This window comes from Microcaecilia unicolor, chromosome 5 (assembly GCF_901765095.1).
Source record: "Microcaecilia unicolor chromosome 5, aMicUni1.1, whole genome shotgun sequence".
NCBI lineage: Eukaryota > Metazoa > Chordata > Amphibia > Gymnophiona > Siphonopidae > Microcaecilia > Microcaecilia unicolor.
In genome coordinates, this window is record NC_044035.1 from 229,122,453 (window position 1) to 229,140,435 (window position 17,983).

The 17,983-nt window shown below is 42.3% G+C and overlaps 1 protein-coding gene across 1 annotated transcript in view; it reads left to right on the forward strand.

Moving 5' to 3' along the window:
- The window catches only part of BRWD1 (bromodomain and WD repeat domain containing 1), a 523,732-nt gene that overhangs the window by 496,682 nt on the left and 9,067 nt on the right, over nt 1–17,983 (forward strand). Inside the window, exon 39 of the mRNA XM_030203838.1 lies at nt 3,455–3,646. Within this exon, the coding sequence (XP_030059698.1) occupies nt 3,455–3,646 (192 nt within the window). The remainder of the gene's footprint in view (nt 1–3,454; nt 3,647–17,983) is intronic.

Sequence of the window (17,983 nt, forward strand, 5' to 3'; positions counted from 1 at the left end):
CATTTAGAATCTACTTTTTTTGGATCTAAAATAAGAATATTCCCTGATATGGCTAGAGAGACCCAAAAAATTATATGTTAAAATTTCCTTGTATATGCAGAGTATTATATCAAGCCAAATCATTTCAGTTTTTTGATCCTAAACAGAGGAGTTTTTAGTTTCAAAAGAGGATGTGAATGTAGTAGTAGGATTACCAGACCATACTGTATGATATGCTTAGGGAAGGTTTACTTGGTAACAACAACCCCACTGCAAAAACTTTGTCCTTTTTTTTTTTTTTTTCCTGTTCTCTTCTTGGATCCTATTACTTTATATTTCTGGTCGAAAGCAGAGTGTAAACATTTCAATTGTAATAGATATTAGAGATATTGTAAATTTTCTCATATTGTAATCTTCTCTTGTGAGTTATTAAATTTGGATGAAAATTATAAATTAATATTCCCTTATCTCTTGTTTGTCTGTCCTAATTAGATTGTAAGCTCTGTCGAGCAGAGACTGTCTCTTCATGTTCAAGTGTACAGCACTGCTTATGTCTAGTAGCGCTTTAGAAATGATAAGTAGTAGTTGTAGTATGGCAGTGTGGCAGACCCTGAAGTGGCCAGTGGCATGCGCCATATTAAAGATTGGTATCAGGATGTGCAACACTTTTCTGTTACCAAGTTGGAGACTCGTTTGATTCCGCATATACATTTTAGTGCTGTTTTGTATGCTACCAGTACTACATTTCTGGGACTCTTCAAGTCACACCCAATACTGCGAGCAGCTCGGGCTACCTGGAAATGGATTTGTAAGAGACACTTCTCTCCCACTGTACTTATCTATCCCTTTGAGACAATCCTGCCTTTTCCACCTGGACGGGGTCGCTCAACATTTTCACAATGGTCTCAGAAAGGAATACAATATCTATTGCACTTGGTGAATCTGGAGTGGTTAGTGCAGTGGACTTTGATCCTGGGGAACTGAGTTTGATTCCCACTGCAGCTCCTTGTGACTCTGAGCAAGTCACTTAACCCTCCATTGCTCCTGGTACAAAATAAGTACCTGAATATATGTAAACCGCTTTGAATGTAGTTGCAAAAGCCTCAGAAAGGCGGTATAGCAAGTCCTATTTCCCTTTTCCTTCACCTTTTCGGCAAGACTTTGGGCTCTCTGCTTCAGACTTCTTTACATGTTTTCAAGTACAACGTTATCTACTGAGTTACAATGTACACAATTCCAGGCTGTTGTGGTGGGACTTTTGAAGTATACAGATTTTGTTCTCTAGCTGTTCAGATTTATATTATGTCTCTACCTGTCTCCTTATCGAGCCTGGAAGGCAAGGGTGGCTCCGCTGGGTGGGTTCCCCAAGTGTGAGGTCCTTGAAGTGAGGCTGGGACATATGTTTTGGCAATGCCTGTGCATTGTTACCTTTTGACGCCATGTTCTCTTCACCATTTCTCAAATGTGGGGGTGTACAGTACGCTATGATCCACTGCTACTTTTTGGTTGTGCTGTCTTAACCTGTCCCCTGAGGTTTTCAGAGATTTTTTATTTTTGCTAAGTTATTTGCACTCAAGTCACTGACTGGACCGACTATAGCAATGGCGAGCATTACTAATTACTCAGATGTGTCTGGAAAGGACAAAAGTTTCAGATTTTTCTCAACGACCGGGCATTCTTTTCCAAGAAACTTGGGAACCATTTTGGATGACTTTCTTCTTCAGCTAGTAGTAGATTGTTAAATATCTGATGCTCGGTAACATGGTAAGGGGGAGGAGTGGAGGGGTTGGTGTTCGGTGGAGGGGTTTTAGCGGGAAATGTTCTATTTTTCTGTTTCTGCTCAGAAATTGGATGTATCTGCTATACTTTCCTGTTGGATGTTACCGTTTTTTGAGTAGAAAGATTGAAACGTACAAGAAGTATGAAAATATATTGGAATCCCAAACTTTACAAAGGAGCCGTCGATTTCTCTAAATAGAAAAAATTGGACACCTATCTTTCAAAATAATACTGCCATATTAAGCTGTTAAGGAGACCATTTAAGCTAATTGCTACCGCTAGTACTTTAAATATTCAATGCTCATGTCTGTATTGTTTTTCATGTTATGATATAGTTCGGATTTTGTCCACAACCCCCACCAACTGAAGTGCGTTTTTAAGTGCTGGTCTCCAACTCCGCCGCATTTCCTGCCCTTCTGTTTCTTCCCCTCCCGTCATGTCCGGCATGCTTGTTTTAATGAAACTTGCTACTTATGGGGAACCTGAAAGGTACCTTGGACTCTTATGGAAAGGGAATGGGACTTAATATACCACCTTTCTGTGGTTTTTGCAACTACATTCAAAGCGGTTTACATATTATATACAGGTACTTATTTGTATAGAGCAGGTTTGTGCCAATCTTCAGTGTGTTGGCATTGTGGTGTGAAGTCTGGAACCATGCTACATATGACATGAATGTCCAGCATTATTTTCTTTTTGGGAAGCTAGCTGGGAGACAATTTGCAGGGTGCTTCTGGTCCCCAGTTCTCCCTCTCTACCCTTTATTTTTTGTTTCTTTTTTAAGGAACTATGACTTGAGCCTCCTAGGAAGCATCTTTTTGATATTTTAATTTCACCAGCATTACACCAAATGTTTGAAGAAAACAGGAACTAATAAGGCCACTTTTTGGCGGAATTCAGTTGTCACCAGTCTAAGTTAATAGCAGCTAGTAAAACAAATCAGCTATACTGCTAAATAGTAGTAGTAGTAATACTATATAGAGAACGTTTGGTGGCTCTGACAATTTTTTTTTGCTAATGGAGCTGCTCAGTTTTAAATGTGTTGCCTTTTGGTGAGGTGCTGCCTCTTTTCCTCTTAGTGTGGCACTATGCAACTAAGTTCACGTTATAATGTTTTAATATTCATTGCTATCCTGTCTGCCTGTGGTGTTAGGAATAAACTCTACTTAGCTGGTACTTTGGGATCTAATATACTTTTTTATGAGATATTGAGGCTCATTTTCAAAGCACTTAGACTTAAAAGTTCCATAGTAACCTATGGAGCTTTGTAAGTGTACGTGCTTTGAAAATGAGCCCCTACGCAACTTTGTAAGTCTATGTGCTTTGAAAGTGAGTACCATTATATTGTGTGCAACCAGTTATTACATTTAGGGAGCAGTTACTCTTTCATATGGGTGATGGGGGTGTTGGATAACTTTTGCTCCTTAAATGAAGTAGTAATTGTTTACTCAAGTTCCCTTTCTCTAATTCAGTATTACATTTTGTTTAAAGATGAAAAATCATTGAGTATGACATTTATACAATAGCAGGGAAATCAGGAGGGGAGAAAAAACTTTCACATTACTGTAGAATGTGATTTTCTTTTGGAAGTCACTATGGATCTGTTATGGGGAGAATGAGTGAAAAACTAAACAGTATTTTAAATACAGCTTTCTCGTTTAATTTGTTTATTTGTACAATTAATTTATTTTACCAGGAAGTGAAACGGAAAATGCTTTATCGTCACTACATTCCTCTTCGTCCTCTTCCAGTAGTTCAGAGGAAGCTTATGAAAGAGCTGTGAAGACTGTAGTTTCATTGCAGTCTAACAAAATTAATGGTCTTCCCAAAGCTAACGGCAATGATGCGAGAAGAATGAGAAGTAGGTTTTCTCCAGAGCAAGCAGCAGGTATGTCTATCCATGGTTGCAGGTATCTGTAGTGTCAAAAGATTCTTTGGTCTGGTGATTCCCCTCTCTACTTTTCTAGTGGCTCCAGGGTTGCTGTGATGGCTGGGCTGAGTTTGGGGAGAGGGGCTATAAAATAGGAGTAATAAAGACACAGTAGGTGGAAATGGAGGTTGTTTTTGTTTGTTTGTTTTTTATGGTGATAGAACAATATCCAAGCAAAAAGGCATGTAAAAAATGAACATGATAAATACAAAATAGTTATACATAGCATTATCAGCAAAAGAAACTAAACACCATTTACTAAAGTTCACAATAGCGGGAAAGAAGCTAAGTAAGAAGTTTTTATAGATATATATAGCCTGAGCAAATCTGCTACATATGAACACTTATCTGTGGCCTCTAGAAGGAGCAGAAACCATTGGCAGCCAAAAAGGCTGTCAACTGCACAGGATGAAAAAAAAATCTATACCAACAAATTTGTATTTGACAATACACTTGGAAACTTAAGAAAAGAGCTCCTAATTGGAGTGCACTAGTACATAACTAAAGGAACGCCCTTTTTTGATATTTTGTGTTTCTTTAAAGACTTATGGTCATGGATTTTCTTTACCACGTTTCAATGGTACAACCAAAGAAGTTTCTTTCTCAGAAAACATCCTAATTTTACAATTAGTAAATGTCTCTATATTTAAAGAAAATCTGCAAAAGCCTTTCCTTTTTGGATTTCAATGTAAAAGAGACCAGCAAGGTGGCTGAAAATGCCAAATCCTTATCAGATGATTCCAAGATTATGGATATGTCTAGCATAGGGCACGGAGAAGGGGTCAGTGAAAGCATTGCCAAGCCTCCTGTTAGCCATTGACAAATAATAAATTTAAGTAATAGGAGATGTAATTTCTGGTGCTAGTTTCAAAACCTTAGTCATAGAACGAATAAAGGTTTCCTGCAGGGACCACCAAGTTAACCTAGAAAGTTTACCAACCATAAATTTGTAGTTCTGTCTTCATTTTCCTAAATTTCCACCTTCGCTTTGAAGACTAAGTTATTTTTAAGCAACACCGCATCCAAATTCTGAATTGCTGATGTACTAGATTTACATTCCTCCACAGATTGCTTAAAGTCCTGACTTCTTTAGCACAAACCTTCAATTGATTTTCATGATCCTCAACTCGCACACTAAAATATTTGAGGATATCCTGAACATTGTATGGAAAGCCTACGAATGAGCAATTTTATCCTCCAATAAACAAAAGCACTGAGAGACTCTTGTTTGTGCTCTTCCATATTTGTTTAAGACAGCACAAGTAGTAAAACGTGTTTTGGGGCTTGATATTCAAAGGATTTATGCTCATAACTTTGAGCGTTATGTTCCTTTTTGAAAATATACTATGGTTCAGTCCTAACGTTATTCTCAATTTCACTAAACTCATGAATTTAGGAGCATAAAATGTGGTTGGAAACGAGTGGATTTAGGGCAGGGAAAGAAAGTTTAAGAGCTTAGTATTGATTTTTCAACACTGTTATTCATGAGTTAGGCTTATAAATTTAGGTAGATAAATGGCAGGCCTATATTTATAAGCATAATCCAAATTAGATGAATTTTCAGCTGAAAATGACTATTATATATCCCCTGTTTCTCCTCTAGAGCAGTGCTTCTCATTCCTGTCTTTGGGCACACCCAGCCAGTCACGCTTTTAGTATATCCACAATGAAGATGCATGAGAGAAATTTGCATACACTGGCTCTTTGATGTGCAAATCTAGCTCATACATATTCATTATGGATATCCTGAAAACCTGACTGGCTAGGTGTGCCCGAGGACTAGGTTGAGAAGCAGTGGTCTAGGGCAGTGTTTCTCAACTTCTTCCCCCTAAGTCGAAAAAAATTTAACCGAGTAGCTTCAAGCAGCAGAGATTTTGAAAGGGACATTTTATTGGCTTTTCATGCAACCGTCAGCAATATGAACGGACTTAGCATTGAAGACCGGTGAATTGATCTATTGAAGACTGTTGGTTCTGAAGCAGCTAACGCGAAACGGGACCTGTTGATCACGGTCTTGATTGAAGAAGGCTGTTCGCCTGCCTAAGTTAAGTAATCTTCTATGACTACGGCAGTGCTGTGTATTTATTTAGAAATTGAAAAATATTAAAAATAAGGAGGATTTTAGCCGCCGATGATGATGAAGTACTAGCCTTCTTCCTGCTATAAATACGGGAGAGGTGCTTCTCGAGGCGTTTTCCTCCAGAAAGGATACTCTTATGCTTACATATTTGTAACTGTGTTTCTATATTTATATGTATACATTTTATTGTTAAACAGTTAACTCTGCAACATACATAACAAATACAGGCCAATGTAACTGGAATACAGATCATGACACATTTGGCATAATCAGTTATATTTCACTCTCGTGTATACTTTTTGGCCTCTTGACAGGTGATAAGTTATTCATACAAACTGAGGACCCTGTTTACTAAGCCACGCTGTAGGTACACTAGCGCTTTTAGCGTGCACTAACGCTAGAGACACCCAAATATTCCTATAACGCTAGTGCACCTTAGTAAACAGGGCCCTGAGTAAAAATGAACAATGAGACTTAGAGCTTATTTATAAAAACAGGTGAAAAGTTGTCCATAATGACTAATCCATTTTTCATCTTTTCTAAATCAAACAAGAAATCTGATTGATCACTATGAGCAAGTTCTCCACTTTTGTGAAGTAATTTTTATGAATAGGCCCAAATGAACCAAAGCACCTTTCTGTGCACATACCAAATGAAAATTAAAAATAAATAGCACATAGTAATAATGAAGTAGAAACTGTCTTCAGAACATGCAAGGAATGCAGCCACAACCACTTAAACTGACATTGTAGACTGTCTTAAAACGTGGTAGGGATCTTCAGGTGCAAGTACAAAAGGTTAAAAAAAGATTCTCAGGGGAGATTGCTTGTTCAACTCAGCACAACAGTTGTATACTTTAGTAAATATATATGCTCCTAATGATGGTCAGGAAAAAATTTGTAGCTGTGCTACATTTAATCATTCCCTTTGTGAAGAGAGCTTTCATTTTGGGAGGTGATTTCAATGCCTGTATTATGCACCCTATTCAGGATTCCACCAGTGGCAGAACAAGTGACGAGAATGCAATTTCTAGAGCACTGCAGAAGATGGTTAGAGCTTTGGGTCTACTTGATGTATGGTGAGAGTGTAATGCTAGAGAGTGTGATTTATACTTTTTATTCTGTACCACATGGGACATACCAGAATTGATTACATATTTATAGCTCAGTCCCTGTGGGGGCAGGTGCTCTCAGGTAAGATTTGGTAGCATTGTGCTATCTGATTACTCTCCGTGCTGGGTGACTTTTTCAGGGGTGCCCAGGAGTGGTCTGAGAAAAGCGGGTCCTTAATAACTCTCTTGCAAGATAATAAGCATAAGAGTACCTATAAACAGTTGTTTCAGGACTACTATTTCATTCCCTCCATGGGAGTTGTTTGGGATTTTCCATTCAAAAGGCCTCTGCATACAAACTGGCGAGGGAATTTAAGGTGGATCAGCTGCATTCTCAAATTTTGCCAATAGAGCAGCAACATAAAAAGTCAGGATCTGGTCCGAATTATAGGGCATTGCAGATGGCTCATTTGGAACTTGATAATCAGTTTGCACATGATGATGAATACCTAGCTGAAGGTTTACAATTTCATCGCTTTGAATGTTGTAATAAGTCTGGCATGTACTTAGCTCACTGTTTGCGAAGGCAGCAGACGGATTGCTTTGTGTCTAAGATTAAATCTATACAGGGACAGCTTTTGACCACCTCTAGTGAAATTAGAGCATGTTTTTAGAATTTTTATCAGGCGCTTTACACTTGTGATGCTCATAGAGGAGTGGGCTATTGCAAATTATCTGGCTGTTGTAGACCTGCTGGCATTGTCTGAGGCTCAGAAGCAGAGTTTGGATGCAGCTATTAGTACCAAAGAATTCTTGCAGGCAGTTAAAACATTAAAGACTGGAAGGGCCCCGTGTATTAGTGGGTATTCAGGGGAGTTTTATAAGACTTTTTAGGACTGAGTTGGCTCCTCTTTTAACTCAGTTGCTTAATTTAGTGCTTGAGGGTAATGGGTGCATTATCAAGGCAGGAAAATTGGTGGTCTGGGAGTACCTAAATCTTCCCCTTTACTATAAGGCTGCCCAAGCTAGAGTTGCAGTGGAGTGGTATCAGGTTCGACTCTAATCAGTGGATTGAGTTGGAAGAGCATTAGGTAGGAGCAATGAAGTTGTCACAGTTGCTTTGGTTTCCTCCCTGCTACCACATTTTACCAAATACAGCTAGTTTGACAACTCTTTGCACTTTCAAAATTTGGGATACCATTGGGTCTGATTTTCAATTTTCTAGACATAAGAACATAAGCTTTGCCACACTGGGACAGACCGAAGGTTCATAAAGCCCAGTATCCTGTTTCTAACAGTGACCAAGTCAGGTCACAAGTACCTGGCAAGACCCCAGAACAGTAAAACAGATTTTATGCTGTTTCTCCTAGAAATAAGCAGTGGATTTTCCCAAGTCCATCTTAATAATGGCTTATGGACTTTTCTTTTAGGAAATTATCCAAACCTTTTTTTTAAACCATGGTGAGCTAACTGCTTTTACCACATTCTCTGGCAATGAATTCCAGAGTTTAATTACACGTTGCGTGAAGAAATATTTTCTCTGGTTTTAAATTTACTATTTAGTAGCTTTGTTGCATGCCCCCTAGTCCTAGTATTTTTGGAAAGTGTAAATAAGCAATTCACATCTACCCGTTCCACTACACTTGGTATTTTATAGAGGTCTAGCTATCCTATCACCCCTCAACTGTCTCTTATCCAAGCTAAAGAGCTGTAGCCGCTTTAGCCTTTCCTCATAGACATATGCCTAGTGCCCGAAACCCTCTTTCCCCCCCCCCCCCCCCCCCCCCCGTGTTTAAATTGTAGGTACTTCTATATCAGATAATCACAAAATAGCAATTTTTATGGACTTGTTTTTAAGGGATATGAAAGTACCTAACTGGCCATTAGGCTTTGCTGACAGGCTAAACCAATGAAAGGAATAAAGCCAAAAATGAAAATATATTATTTATTATCCTATATAATAATTTGCATCTCCCAACATTCTACGTCTGAATGCCTGGGTTCATAACATCCATTCCCACTCATTGCCCCGCCCTCGCGTCAAAACGTAATGACATCAGAGGGCAGAACAATGAGGGGGAAGGGAACGCTGAAGGCGAGATGATGTCAGGAGGAGAGAATTGCGGGACATCGAGGGGAGGGTGGGCAGAGCAGAGGAGAATTGATGGATGGGATGGGAGGACAGTCATAGGCGCCCCGTATAAGAGGCTTGGGGAGGCTAAGCCTCCCCAGCCCATCTGTGACCTTCCCCTGGCTGTTGCCCCCCCCCCCCCCCAAACGCAGAGCTGCCTGGCGCAGTAGCACTGCAGCCAGGCAGCTCTCGGATGGTCCCTCTGCTCCTTCCCACCCTCAGCTCCCCGATCGACAGCCCTCCTCTCCATTCCTCCCCCCCTTGCACGTGTTTAACCTTTTTACTTTCAGGCACAGCGACGGCAGTGAAGAGGACAACACAGCGGGCTCGACTCCAGCTTCTCCCTTCCCTCACACAGTGTCCCGCCTTCTAAGATGATGCATTTCCTGTTTCCACGAGGGCGGGACACTGTGTGAGGGAAGGGAGAAGCTGTGTTTTACTTTCAGGTGCAGTGAAGAGGACAAGGGTTAAACGAGCCGGGGGGGGGGGGGTGGGGAGGAACGGAGAGCAGGGCTGTCAGGGAGCTGCGAGAGGGCAGGGAGAATCGCTGGACATGGATGGGAGGGCAGGGGGAGAGAAGAGATGGCTGGAATTGGAGAGGAGGGCAGGGGGAGAAGAGATCGCAGGAGAGGAGGGAAGAGAAGAGATCGCTGGCCAGAAGGAGAGGGCAGGGGAGAGACCCAGCTTTATCTCTCCACACCACAAATCACTGCAGATACCCAGGCCAAAGTCTCGGCCTGCTTATCCGACATTGCTGCCTGGATGTCCAACCGCCACCTGAAACTGAATATGTCTAAGACTGAACTTATTGTTTTCCCACCCAAACCCACTTCCCCTCTCCCTTCACTCTCTATCTCAGTTGATAACACCCTCATCGTCCCCGTCTCATCTGCCCGCAACCTCGGTGTCATCTTCGACTCCTCCCTCTCCTTTTCTGCCCACATCCAGTAGATAGCCAAGACCTGTCGCTTCTTCCTCTATAACATTAGCAAAATTCGCCCCTTCCTCTCCGAGCACACCACCCGAACTCTCATCCACTCTCTCATTACCTCTCGCCTTGACTACTGCAACCTACTCCTGACCGGCCTCCCACGTAGCCACCTATCTCCCCTTCAGTCCATCCAGAACTCTGCCGCCTTAACCGATATACTCATGTCACCCCTCTCCTCAAGTCACTTCACTGGCTCCCAATCGGATACCGCATACAGTTCAAGCTTCTCTTACTCACCTACAAATGCACTCGATCTGCGGCCCCTCCGTACCTCTCTACCCTCATCTCCCCTTACGTCCCTACCCGTAACCTCCGCTCTCAAGACAAATCCCTCCTTTCAGTACCCTTCTCCACCACCTCCAACTCCAGGCTCCGCCCCTTCTGTCTCTCCTCACCCCACGCATGGAACAAACTCCCTGAGCCCATACGCCGTGCCCCCTCCCTACCCATCTTCAAATCAATGCTCAAAGCCCACCTCTTCAATATCGCCTTCGGCACCTAACCACTTCACCTCTTCTCAGGAAAACTTATCTACCCCAACTTGACATTTCGTCCTTTAGATTGTAAGCTCTTCCGAGCAGGGACCGTCCTTAATTGTTAATTTGTACAGCGCTGCGTAACCCTAGTAGCGCTCTAGAAATGTTAAGTAGTAGTAGTAGTAGAGAGAAGACTTGCTGGATATGGATGGATGGAGAAGAGGGCAGGGGAGAATGGAGAGTTCATGGATGGATGGAGGATAGGGCAGGGGAGAGAGGAGAATTGCTGTACATGGATGGATGAATGGGGGCAGAGGAGAGATGAAATTTGCTGGATATGGGTGGATGGAGGAGAGGGCAGGGGAGAATGGAGAGTTGCTGGACATGGATGAATGGAGGGGGAGGGAAGTGAGGAAGGAGATGCACATGGATGGAGGAGAGGGAAGAGAGGAGAAATGCTGGACATGGATGGAGTCTGCATACTCTTTATCTTTTAAAAAATACTATAAATAAAAATCACAAAAAAAGATTAAAACAAAAAAAAACATAGATAAAACAATCCATATCGCTTACCCCTGGAGCATATTACTCATTATACACCCTTCCCAATTATTACTTATCATGACAGAACATTTTTCCCAACGGTTCCCTTAGAAATATAATTGCCATTACATGATAACCTTGCTAGCGCCCATTTCATTTGTGTGAGAAACAGGCCTTTTTTACTAGTAGATATATAAAAATAACAATAGGGCAAAATGCAAAGCAAGTTACAAAAATATACTTGTATTACAAAAATCCTGATTACCAATTGATATAGATATACATAGATAGATATTACACCAGTGATGTATATTACACAACTGATATTCTAAGAGGATTATGAGAAATTACACCTATAATATATCCTGAGAAGATATCACTCTTAGCAGCAATATAAGGCTTGGGATTGGGAGTGTTTAGGCTTACAGCATTGGGGTCAATTGTTTGATGAAGATCAAATAGAATTCTGTGATGACTTCATTGTTTCTTATGGTGTATCCTGACAACACCTCTTTGCCTATTGCCAAATAGTGCATTTTCTTTCCAAGCGTAATATTAAGAGGTCCTTGACTCGAGAGAGCACTCGAGAACCTTTGTGAGAGTACTGTGAGCTCTCAACTCCGCAATTTATAAATATCCCAGGAAGCTGGCTCCGGTGGAAAGTAGACCTTGGAGTGACTTATGAAAAGTGAGATTGCTCTAAGATGGAGGTTTTACTAAATGTTTGCCAGCTATCAGTATGCAAAAGAGCAATGTTAAGGTTCTCCATCGCTGGTATTTGACACCGCTGCAATTGCATAAATGTTTTCCCACAGTGTCATCCCGTTGTTGGAGGAAATGCAGTACTATGGGGTACATTTGCCTTAAAGCTCATGTTTATTGGAGAGCCATACAATTCAAGCTGCAAACTTGGACAGGTTGGAAGATTCCATGGGATCCAGATGTTTTTCTTTTTGGTAAATTGGTACTGGGCCTGACTTTGCCCCAAAATGTTCTACTTCAACATTGTTTTGCCACTGGGAAAGTGGTTTTAGCTAGATCTTGGAAAACTGAAGGGGTGCCCTCACGCCAGCAGTAGTTCAATAAATTATGGTATCTTTATGATATGGAGCGGCTGCTAGTGCAGCAGAAGAAAAAAATGCAGAAATGGGAACAAGTCTAGGATCCCTTGGTCAAGTTACAATCTGATACATTTTTCTCTGCATCTTTTTGTAATGCTCCTGCTTTTGACTGTGGTTCTGTTGGACATTACTATATTTTTGTATTTTGTTGTTTGTCCAGTGGGGAATGGTGTCGGTTGGGTGGAGAAAGGGTGGATTGTTTTTTGGAGGGGTTTATATTTTTCTTTGATAAGAGGGCTGCAAAATTCTTACAAAAATGAAAGTTGCAGAGTTGCTTATTTTGTCTTAGAGATCAGATTGACATACAGAGCCAAATTGACAAAAGAGTTCCTCTGATCCCATCCCCACCAACTTACTAAACACAATCTCTCCTACTGTCACCCCCCCTCCATCTGTCATATCCTCAACCTCTCTCTCTCTCCACTGCAACTGTCCCTGACACCTTCAAGCATGCTGTAGTCACACCACGCCTCAAAAAACCATCACTGGACCCTACCTGTCCTTCCAACTACCGCCCCATCTCCCTCCTACCCTTCCTCTCCAAAATACTTGAACGGGCTGTTCACAGCCGCTGCCTTGATTTTCTCTCCTCTCATGCCATCCTCAATCCGCTTCAATCCAGTTTTTGCCCTCTATACTCAACAGAAACAGCACTCACTAAAGTCTGTAGTGACCTGTTCCTTGCCAAATCCAAAGGTCACTACTCCATCCTCATCCTCTTCGACCTATCCGCCGCTTTTGACACTGTCAATCACAATTTACTCCTTACCACACTATCCTCATTTGGATTCCAAGGCTCTGTCCTCTCCTGGTTCTCCTCTTATCTCTCCCACCGTACCTTCAGAGTACATTCCCATGGATCTTCCTCTACCCCCATCCCGCTCTCTGTTGGAGTTCCTCAAGGATCTGTCCTCGGACCCCTTCTTTTCTCAATCTACACCTCTTCCCTGGGCTTGCTGATCTCATCTCATGGCTTCCAATATCATCTTTATGCTGACGACACCCAGCTTTATCTCTCCACACCAGACATCACTGCGGAAACCCAGGCCAAAGTATCAGCCTGCCTATCCAACATTGCTGCCTGGATGTCCAACCGCCACCTGAAACTGAACATGGCCAAGACTGAGCTCATTGTCTTTCCACCCAAACCCACTTCTCCTCTTCCCCCACTCTCTATTTCAGTCGACAACACCATCATCCTCCCCGTCTCATCTGCCCGCAACCTCGGGGTCATCTTCGACTTCTCCCTCTCCTTCTCTGCATATATCCAGCAGACAGCCAAGACCTGTCGCTTCTTCCTCTATAACATCAGCAAAATTCGCCCCTTCCTTTCTGAGCACACCACCCGAACTCTCATCCACTCTCTCATTACCTCTCGCCTTGACTACTGCAACCTACTCCTCACCGGCCTCCCACTTAACCATCTATCCCCCCTTCAATCCATTCAGAACTCTGCAGCGCATCTTATCTTCCACCTTGACTGATATGCTCATATCACCCCTCTCCTCAAGTCTCTTCACTGCCTCCCGATCAGGTACCGCATATAGTTCAAGCTTCTCCTACTAACCTACAAATGCACGCAATCTGCAGCCCATCAATACCCCTCTACCCTCATCTCCCCTTACACTCCTACCCGTAACCTCCGCTCACAGGACAAATCCCTCCTCTCAGTACCCTTCTCCACCACCGCCTCCAGGCTCCGCCCTTTCTGCCTTGCCGCACCGTATGCTTGGAATAAACTCCCTGAACCCATACGCCAAGCCCCCTCCCTGCCCATCTTCAAATCCTTGCTCAAAGCCCACCTCTTCAATGTCGCCTTCGGCACCTAACCATTATACCTCCATTCAGGAAATCTAGACTGCCCCAATTTGATTGACTGCACCAGGGGCGTATCTGAACTGCGGCGGTAGGGGGGGCCAGGGCCAGAGAGGGGGGGCACATTATAGCCCCCCCCCCCCCCGCCGCCGCCGCCGCCATTGCCGATCCCCCTCCCCCCAGCCGCTGCCATTGCTAACCCTCCCCCTCCGTTGCTCGCCTACCTTCGCTGGCGGGGGACCCCAACCCCCGCCAGCCGAGGTCCGCGTCCTCCTGCCGCTGCCGGCTGCCTTTGGTCCTTTCATTCTTCCATTGAAGCTGGCGCCGACGAAAAAGTTTCTTTTGAATCTGACGTCGCTGCACGTTGCACGTTGTACGTGCAGGACGTCAGACTCAGAAACAATTTCTGAGTCTGACGTCCTGCACGTACAACGTGCAGCGACGTCAGACTCAAAAGAAACTTTCGTCGGCGCCAGCTTCAATGGAAGAATGAAAGGACCAAAGGCAGCCGGCAGCGGCAGGAGGACGCGGACCTCGGCTGGCGGGGGTTGGGGTCCCCCGCCAGCGAAGGTAGGCGAGCAACGGAGGGGGAGGGTTGGCAGCGGTAGGGGGGTCCAGGGCGAAATCTGCGGGGGCCCAGGCCCCTGAGGCCCCCACGCAGATACGCCCCTGGACTGCACTTTTGTCCTTTAGATTGTAAGCTCCTTTGAGCAGAGACTGTCCTTCTTTGTTAAATTGTACAGCGCTGCGTAACCTGGGCAGCGCTTTAGAAATGTTAAGTAGTAGTAGTAGTAAAAATAACCTGGACTGGATAGCATACATGCAAGGGTACTGAAAGAACTCAAAACATGAAATTGCTGATTTGTTGTTAGTAATCTCTAATTTGTTAAAGTCATCTGTAGTACTTTGATTGGAGGGTTGCCAGTGTGACACTGATTTTTAAAATGTTTTCTGGGGTGATCCAGGAAATTACAGACCAGTAAGCCTGACAGTGCCAGGTAAAATTGTGGAAGCTATTATAAAGAATAAAATTACGGAACATATAAATAAACATGGTTTAATGGGACAGAGTCAGCATGGTTTCAGTCAGGGGAAATTTTGTCTCACCAATTTGCTTCCTTTCATTGAAGAAGTGAATAAACATGTAGATAAAGACGACCCTGTTGGTGTAGTGTATCTAGATTTATAGGAAACATTTGACAAAATTCTCATGAGAGACTCCTGAGAAAATTAATTATTTATTATTATTATTATTTGTTATATTTGTATCCCACATTTTCCCACCTTTTTACGGGCTCAATGTGGCTTACATATTACTGTTAATGGCATTAGCCGATTCTGGTCTGCACAAATACATGGTATGAATGAATACAAAGTGATATTGTGGTAGAATGAGGTACATATATGGTAGGTACAATTGGGGTGAACTTAGAGAGGGAAAGGGGGAAGAAGAGTCAGGTAATGTCCATTACGGTCTTTGGTTACATTTGTTGGATTATTTGTAGTAAATAATTAGCAGAATTTTATACACACAGCTTCAGCTTTAGAAATGTTAATTTCTTTTCTTCATCTCTCTCACATACACCCCAGAATAATTCACTGCTGAGTCACTTTAAAGTTGAAGTAACAAAACATCTGTTTACTCACAGTTTTAGTCAGATTGATATTCAGACAGGCTTATATAAACATAATACTATACATTTGGATTATCAGCTCTTTCCATGTGCTTAGATGGTAATGGATGCTCACACCATAGAGCCTCAGCTTAGGAGAGACCATGAGCTCCATGTGCTGTGCCTAATCCCCACAGGAAGTTGCATGGGTGTGACCTCTCTAGGCAATTCACATCAGAGGTCACAGAGTAATCACAGAGAAAAATTGGTGACAGACAATGCATGTAAAATACAATACATTATTCCAACAAACCCCTTCTCATGCATAACTGTCATGCAATTATTAATTCATACAAAGTCCAAGCTTTATTCGCAGATTCACAAAACGTTCTCTGGGTAACGGTTTGGTCATGATGTCAGCTGTCATCTCACTGGTGTGACAATAGTGTAGACTGATGACCCCTTCTTTCGCCAGCTCTCGCACGTTGTGGTATTTCGTTGCGATGTGCTTGGTGTGTGACTGAACCTTGTCATTCTGTGACAGCCTGATGCAGCTCTGATTATCTTCCATTATCTGGATTGGTCTCTGTTCATCTATTCCAAAATCCAGCAAAAGTTTTTCAATCCACATCAGTTCTCTGCATGCTTCTGATACAGCCACATATTCAGCTTCTGTAGAAGACAGACTCACAATACTTTGTTTATGACTGGCCCAAGAAATTTGTACATTTCCATACATAAACACATATCCACTTGTGGATTTATAATCAGAATGATCCCCTGCCCAATCTGAATCACAGTAACATATTAGTTTTGGATTACTATTGGCTGAAATCTTTAATTTACAATCAATGGTACCTTTTAAATACCTTACCATCCTTTTAACTGCAGTCCAATCTGATTTGGTAGGTGAGCTGACCCTTCTGCTCAAAATTCCTACTGCATTTGCTATATCAGCCCTGTATGTGGTAGTCAGATATAAAAGCTTACCTATGGCTGATCTATATTGGATGTTATCTGGTAAAGGTTCTCTTACTGTTTCATCCTTCAGAAAATCAGTGATCATGGGAGTGCTTACAACTTGGGCATCTTGCATACCTAAACTTTCAATAAGCTCATTTATTTTCTGCTTCTGGCTTAGAAGATAAGAACCATCATTTTGTTTCTCAATTTCTATACCAAGATAGTATGACACATTACCAAGTTCTTTTATCTCAACATTCAGGTTTAAATATTTTACAATGTCCTTGTACTCTTGCTCACTTTCGCTTGCAATGAGCAGATCATCAACAAAAGCTAAAATGTATGCATATTGTCCATTTCTGCACCTAGTGTACAAGCATTTATCTGCTTCACCTTGCTTAAATCCTAAATTTGTCAATATTTCATGCAATTTGTCATTCCAACATTTTGCACTTTGCTTTAATCCATAAAGACCTTTGTTTAATTTACACACTAGCTGTCTTTGTTTTGTATTTATGAAACCTGTTGGCTGTTCCATGTACAAGTCTTCAGTTATATCTCCATGAAGAAATGCTGTTTTCACATCAATGTGGTTGACTTGCATGCCTTTTGAGACTGCAATGCTCAGAAGTGTTCTAATTGTCGTGTGTTTCACTACAGGTGCAAACACTTCATCAAAATCTTCTCCATATTTTTGAAGATATCCCTTTGCGACTAATCTGGCTTTATACCTTTCCACTTTTCCTTGTGCATTCCTTTTTAACTTGAATACCCATTTGCATCCTATAGCTTTCTTGCCAGGAGGTAATTTTGTAAGAATCCAAGTTTTATTTTTATCCAATGCATCAATTTCTTCTTGTGCAGCTTTACGCCATTCAGCAGCAGCTTCTGCTGGCATTTTCTCAATCTCATCCCATGTTAAGGGCTCTTGAGCTTCTGCTGACTTTGTTAGGTAAGACAGTCTTGGGGGTGGAACACCTTTGTTTTCCCTGGATGAGCGTCTGACAACAGGTTGGTCCGACCTTTTCGCATCCTCTAAATCTGAGAGTCCTTCTCCAATTGATTCCCCTTCTCCAACTGTACTGTCTCCTGCAATGATCCTTTCTGTGTCTGCTTCCTCTGCCTGTTCCTCGTTAGATACAGGTGAGTTGCTTTCAGACATCTGCCTTGGTATGGCATTTATATACACTGGCATGTCTATTATGGTTCTAGTTTCATATTCTGGATGATAAGGCTCATCTGGGATAATCCAGCCTTTATCAACCCTTTTGTTTTCATCAAAATATGTAACATGTCTTATGCCAACAATGCCAGTTTTCAGATTCAAAATTCTATATCCTTTGTGTCCTGGAGCATAGCCAACTAAAATGCCCCTTTCTGTTGTGGAATCCAGCTTATGCCTTCTTTGCTTTGGTACATGAGCATATGCTGTACTTCCAAATGTTCTTATGTGTGACAGGTTTGGCTTCCTACCATGCCATGTCTCATGTGGTGTGCGCTCAGCGCCTTTA